The sequence below is a fragment of the Microtus ochrogaster genome, chromosome 1, assembly GCF_000317375.1.
Source record: "Microtus ochrogaster isolate Prairie Vole_2 chromosome 1, MicOch1.0, whole genome shotgun sequence".
Taxonomy (NCBI): Eukaryota; Metazoa; Chordata; class Mammalia; order Rodentia; family Cricetidae; genus Microtus; species Microtus ochrogaster.
The window spans coordinates 19,242,251-19,249,293 of record NC_022009.1 but is presented as its reverse complement, the minus strand read 5'-3'; the positions used below and the strand labels follow the sequence as shown (position 1 = coordinate 19,249,293).

The 7,043-nt window shown below is 40.9% G+C and overlaps 1 protein-coding gene and 1 pseudogene across 1 annotated transcript in view; one reads left to right on the top strand and one right to left on the bottom strand.

Moving 5' to 3' along the window:
• Nucleotides 1-1,058, bottom strand: part of LOC101986610 — a 12,562-nt pseudogene extending 11,504 nt beyond the window's left edge.
• LOC101982046 (cytochrome c oxidase assembly protein COX16 homolog, mitochondrial) overlaps nt 506-7,043 on the top strand; it is a 12,631-nt gene continuing 6,093 nt past the window's right edge. Inside the window, exons 1-2 of the mRNA XM_005343291.3 lie at nt 506-1,125; nt 5,343-5,414. Of these exons, the coding sequence (XP_005343348.1) occupies nt 1,057-1,125; nt 5,343-5,414 (141 nt within the window). The 5' untranslated portion in view covers nt 506-1,056. The remainder of the gene's footprint in view (nt 1,126-5,342; nt 5,415-7,043) is intronic.

Genomic DNA, 7,043 nt, shown 5'->3' with positions numbered 1-7,043 from the left:
TTTTCGAGACAGGGTTTCTCTGTGGCTTTGGAGCCTGTCCTGGAACTAGCTCAGTAGACCAGGCTGGTCTCAAACTCACAGAGATCCACCTGTCTCTGCCTCCCAAGTGCTGGGATTAAAGGCGTGCGCCACCATCGCCCAGCTAAGACCCAAGTTTTTAAGCTTGTTAAAACAACCAAAAAACAGTGACGCATGGAGGCACAGCCAAGAGAATCTGATCATCATTATGTATTAATCCGTCTCCCGGTGGTGTGGAAGGTTAATTTCACAGCCACTCCCTCTCCCCTTTATCCCCCTCTTCCCCCCCACCCCCATAGTCCTTAGCCTAAAGAGGTAAGGAGCTTCTCCTGTGGAGACAACTTGGGAGGCGACACCAGAAGCATTTCAGTGGCATTAGAGAGGCAAGGGCAGACTGAAAGGTTTTCTCTGGCTCAGCCTGGAAAATGGCACAGTGAGTGTTTTGTTCCCCCAAGCTCTCCTACTTTAGACCTTAGTTGGTGTCTCCATTAGATGGTCTGTTTTTTCTTTTTCGTCTCCATGTTCCTTGAGCCATCCAGAAGCACACAAACAGGTCGTAAAGTTGCTTAGTCCATGGAAAACAGGAATTCATTAACTACAGGCCATTGCACATGTATTAACATTAAAGGTTAGGTTATAACTTAAGCCACGATTTAAAGTCTTCATCAACCTGCTGAATTACCCACACTACCTTGTATTAGCTTCGGAAAAACACCCATACCCCTTAACTGAGTTATCAGGCCAGAAGGCACTAGTCAAGATCCAGACTATCATTACAGGTTTTCCAAAGCTTAAATCCAATCGTCCCCGGCGTCCCGGAACCAAAACTCAGAGGCCTCGACTTCCGGGGAGTGGGGGACCGGAGTGTGTTAGGACGACTCGATTACTTCGGACTTGCGGAGGCCTATCAGGCGAGGACTCCGCGCCCAAAGCCAGTGCTCAGTCTACAACTTCGCTTGAGAGGCGGGCGAGGCCGCTGGACTCCAGGGATCGCTCTGGGTCCGCTCCAAAGGAGCAAAGCCGACCGCAGCTTCTGCCATGGTTGGGCCCGCCGCGCTGCGTGCTCTGCGCAAGAACAAGACCCTTCGCTACGGAGTCCCCATGTTGGTGAGTGGCTGCGGCCCGAGCAGGGCGGGGCTTGGGCGGGGCTTCCTGGAGGGGCGGGGCCACCTTCGCTGACTGGTGCCCTTGTGCTGCAGCCTGTGCTAGGAAGGGGCTGCTAGAGATGTGGGCTGTTAGATTTTTCCTGGTTCACACTCAGAAGGGTTCTCTCTTTCCCTTCATGAACATGCGTGTTGTCACTGTCCCCGTTTCCTGGGGTTGAAGGTTGAGGTTGGCAGAAAACGGATCAGAGCACCAGTAATTATGTTCAAATTTTTGTTTGATCGTCGACAAGTTAATTTGCTTTAATATCCGCCCATATCATATTAAAGCTTTTAAATATACTTTTATTACTTTGGTGTGGCAATTGGCACAGGTGAATCTCCAGCTTTTGTATTTGAGCAGTGCTGAAAGAGAGAGGCTGACTTCAGAAATGTAATAGGATTTTTAGTCATCTTTGATGTATGTGGATTTTGTTTTCATCTTTAGGAAACTATGCAGTCTGCTTTAAGAGTTTCAGGATAAGCATTAGCTCTTAGAGAAACGACAACAATTCGTGTAGATAAGGCATGGGTAAAATTTGTTTTCTGCAATTCCTCTGCGGTTCGGAAACACTGATTTTAGTCGCTGACTTGGAATCACCCGTCTGTCACTATGGGAACCAATTTGATTTTCTTCCCTTTCAAAATAAGAAGTCAAGAACTTAGTGAAAGACAAAAAGAAAGCAAAAATCAAACAACCCCTAAAGGCAAGGCTTTCTGCGTAGAGTTGGTTTCCTGCTCTATTTTCAGAGTTGATCAGCAAGAAGGAAACCCCTTCACAGTCGGTTTTTAAGTGGTCACATCAAGTGTTATGAAGACATACTCTGGACCTGTCTGGATAAAACTTCTAAACCTAATTCGCTTTCCAGTCAGATGTTCTTCCACTGGGTAAACAAAGAGCACTTTCAGTGCCCACCCAATCTGAGAAACCCTCCTTTGAGGTCTGAGGCTTTCTTTTTCTGTTTTATCATACCATAATCAATCAGGTGTATACCACAATCAGGTGTGCACTGGCAAATTAAACCTCCAGCATGTAACAAAAGCAACATCTGCGGATGATGTATTCATTTTGATCTTTTACCCCACAGAAGTTTAACCAGTCACACACACGCACACGCACACTCACTCACTTCTAGAGTGTTTATGTGAAATAGCATTGTTTTTATTTAAAAATTATATATATTGAGAATTTCATAGATGAGTACTGTATTTATATCATTTCCACCCCTACCTGTCCCCCTCCAACTTCTGCAATCCTCTTCTCCCTCACAAATTCATGGCGTCTTTAATTATTGTTGTTACATGTTGATATGTATGTATAACACAATTGCATGTTATATGTATGTATAAAGATAGCCTGATATAGTATTGGTCTTGTGTAATCCAAAGTAGTATTCTTTTTTAAAGTAGCTAAGAATATTTTATATGTATAATTGTTAAATATAAGCTTCTTATTGTGGCTGCTACTTATCTAAAAATCATGGGGGTGAAGATAAAGAGCCCTAAAACCTGAGAAGTGGCTCTCTAGACCGCAAGAGAGGCAACAGCAGGCGAGAGCATGCTTGGAGAGAAGAAAGCATCAAGTTAAGGCAGGCAGATCCTCTAACTGAGCCCCTGATCTAGTGAACGCAGAGACTCTATGTCAACTGCTAGGTTTGGTTTTGCTTTTTACTCCCCCTCCCCCATCTTTGAACACACATCATAGATGCTCTCCCCATTTGTTGTCCTTCTTGGTTCTGAATTGGCCGTTTATTTTTTTTCTTTTTTTTGTGAGAAGTTTCAAAGTTACAACTGTGAAGTTTTGTTACTTTTATGAACCTCAGATTTTAAATTTATATCTCATAGTTTTATGCTCTTTATATTTTAATTATTTAATCAGTGATATAGGGATCAACCTTTTCCTCCTAATGGCTAAGCTTTTGCTTCTCTGGCCTGAGAATTACAGCCAGTTCAATTTCTGGTAAAATAGCAGTCTCAGTGTGAAATCTCTTTTAAGAGTTTCTACATACTGAGAAATGTGGCCTATACTCCAAGACTCCTTTATCACGTGATAAGAAAAAGGGCAATGCCTTCCAAATGCTCAACTTTTTAAAATCATAAAACTGAAAGAAATTCTCCACAGACAAGGCCAGCATTTTATTCCTAGGTTTACCCTATGTAGTGATAGCATTAAAAGAAAAACCTGACGGGTGGCTCCCGATTAAGAGCCCTTGCTGCTCTTTCAGAGGGCCAGTGCTCCCCAGAACCTCTCTCAGGCTGCTCGTGACTGCCCAAAGCTCCAGCTCTAGGATATTTGATGCTCTCTTCTGCCCTCCACAGGCACCTGCATGCACCTGCACATTCACAGACACGTGCACATACACATGCATACATGCGCAAATGAGAAAATAAATCTTAAAAATAAAAAGCTCTAAGCAAACAAATGTTACCGATTTTGTGTGAGCAAAGAAGGCTCATGAATCGAGCCACACTCAGAACCTGAAGAAGTCCTGCGTCAATGACAGTGAATACTTATAAACAAAGACACTACAAAAATAACTTAATTGGTTAGAGTTAGACATTTGTAGGTTTTTTTTTTAACTTGGTCTTATCAGTTAGTTGACCAATCAAGTTTTCTGTTTGTTTGCCTTCTAAGGTTACATAAACTTTCTACAGAAATTTAGGTATGTAGACAGCTTCACTCTAAACCTTATACTTAAGAGTAGCCTATCATTTAGTTGGGTGTGCTTTTATTTCCTCTTGAAATTGGAAATAGGAGGATCAAAAGTTCAAGGTGACCCTCAGGTACATAGCAAGTTCAAGGCCATCTTGGTGAATGAGATGCTGTGTCTTAGTTGGTGTTCTATTGCTGTGAAGAGATACTGTAACCACAGCAAACATTTAATTGGGGCTTGCTTACTGTTTCAGAGGTTTAGTCCATTGTCATCATGGCAAAGGACACAGTAGCATGCAGGCAGACATGCTGCTGGAGAAATAACATCTGGATCTACATCTGGATCTGAAGGTAGCAGAAAGAGAGAGACACCAGGCTTTGGCTTCTGACACCTCAAAGATCACCCCTAGTGACATACTTCCTCCTTCAAGGCCACACCTCCTAATTTTTCTAGGTAGTGCATTTAAATATATGAGCCTATGGGTGCCATTCTTATTCAGAGTACCACACCCTGTCTCAAAAAAAAAAAAAAAACAACCAGCAAACCAGAAAGTCAAAAACATATATAGGGTTGATGTATAGCCTTCAGTAAAAATCTACTATAAATTTTCCAGCATAGCATAGTAGCCTCCATTACTGAGGTTTCACTTATTGTGTCCTAGTTGTTATAAAGAAAAGATAATAAATCACATGGAAAGTTCCAGGTATGAATAATTCATAAGCTTTACATGGCATTTATTACAATATATCATCACTGTTGTACTTCATTATTGGTTATTGTTACTAATCTTATTGTACCTGTTTTGAAAATTAAACTTTGATAAAAGGTATATATGTATAGGAAAAAACATAATGTATTTAGGGTTTAGTATTTGTCCAGGTTTCTGTAGTGGTATATTATTTGTGTTTTAATAAATAAAGCTTGCCTGACAAGATCAGAGAGTAAAGCAGCCATACTAGTCAGCCATACAGACCAGGGAATGGTGTTACACACCTTTAATCCCAGGAGACAAAGGCAGATGGATCTCTGTAAATTCAAGGCCACCCTGGGCTGTACAAGATTGAATCGTCTAAAAGAGAAGCAGAGGTCACACTTGGGATCATATACCTTTAATCCCAGTACTAGGGAGTTGGAGATAGGAGTGATATGGCTGGGCGGAGAGAGGAATACAAAGAGGAAGAGAAGTAACTCAGTGTAGTATGGAGTTTGAGGATTCGTGGAGACAGGCTCTCTCTCGCCCCTTCCGTCTGAAGATTTGACAGAGGTCAAAGGGCTTTCTAGTGGTTGGCTGCTTTGCTTTGCTTATTTCAGGTTGAACCCAATTTCTGTCTCTGGGTTTTTATTATTCATGCTACAGGTTTCAGGGGTCTCTGGAATGCCTTTGAGGACAACCCCACCACATCTACTTTTAAATGATAGTAATAATTTTAGATAGTTTTTTATATTCTGTCTTAGGCTCTGTTAACTGAATGAGCTCGGCCGAGGCTGCCCTTCTATTTCATACAGCTGTTCCTCTCTTTTGTTTCAGTTGCTGGTTGTTGGAGGTTCCTTCGGGCTGCGTGAATTTTCACAGATTCGATATGATGCCGTGAAGATTAAGGTAAGAACTGTGATTGGTGTTTGACTTGTGTCCGAGTGTATGGTTTTTGGTTAGGAGAATTCTATGCTCACTTCATTTAGCAATATTAATCTGTCTTGAAAGACCTAATAGATGATCTTTGAGCCTTCCCTTGTTTAAAATATCACTAATGAGGCCATGAAAGTGAACCATATATAGCATTTGGTGGCAGTTCTTTGTATTCACTAGGGAATTTGTAATATCATTGTTTCTTCTCCAAAATATTCTCAGATGTAGTTGCTTTTAGGATTTATAGGGAGTAAAGAACATGAACGAACAATCTTACTTCATTTTATTTTTCTAAATTATAAATTCAGTATTTTATTTTAATGCCAGTAATGTATACTATCTTGCATACAGTCAGTTGACCATTCCAGAACAAAACTAGGATTCTCGTCCTCTGTAATTAGACATTCACTGTCAAATTTATGCCACATAGTTACATGAGAACTCTGTTTCATTCATTGAGAAATATGTTGTAATTTGGGGAGAGAGAGCGTATACTTGATATGTGAAGGTTTTTCTGAGTGATATGTAATGTATCATCACATGCCAATACAGACGTTGTTCACTTTGGTAATGGACCCTCCATTGCTACATCACACCAAGTAATATGACTAAGTGTGTATTTTAAGTAAGGCACTTGTGAATAGGACAGTTTGACTTGCCTATCCATTTTGCTTTGTTATAAGATACTACTATGTTAATATTTAATGTAAATATTGTGGCCCTATTTTTAAGATCAGACAATGAAAATAAGGATAACTGTAATAGCAGTGTTATATGATCCAGACATCACTGGAAAAGAAAGCTAAATAATTCTGTTACTATAATGACAGATGAAAAGGACACCAACAGCTGGATTAGGGAGTTAAATAGCCAAAATAGCCTACTGCACCATATGCCAAAAGAAATTGCAGTTGGGTGGTCTAGAGAGATGGCTCAGCAGTAAGGAGCACTGCTTGCTCTTCCACAGGTCCCAAGTTCAATTTCCAACAACCACAGGGTGGCTTACAACTATCTATAATGAGATCTGGTCCCCTTTGAGGAAGAGACCTGGTCAGTTGTCCTCACTGACTTAGACCATGAAACCCAATATGGACAAGTTCAACCAAACCACCATATACAGGCTGCCCATGCTTCGGCATTGCCAGGGCATAAATTTTATTTCATTCATATTGGATACAGGGATTGGAACACATAAGAAGACTGGATCTCACATATCCAGTACAAGACAGACAAGTACTTACAAATCAATCTTAAATCGGTTCATCTTAAAATACCAATTCTTAACCTCAAATAGTAATTGTTGCGTTAACTTGTGCATACCTCACTAATTTATTATACTTTGACTGGTCTACTTTTTAAAATTACATTTTTCTGATTAGGAAAGGTAGAACTAAATATAGCTTAGTGGTGAACAAAAGTTGATCTTGTTCAGTCTCATCATGGGTTATCCTTTCTATTCTATTATACACAGTGGTAGCTTGAGCTAGGGGTGGAACTCAGCGGTAGAGCACTTGCTTAACACGCAGAAAGTCCTGGGTTTGACCTGCAGCCCAATGTGTGTGTGTGTGTGTGTGTGTGTGTGTGTGTGTGTGTGTGTGTGTG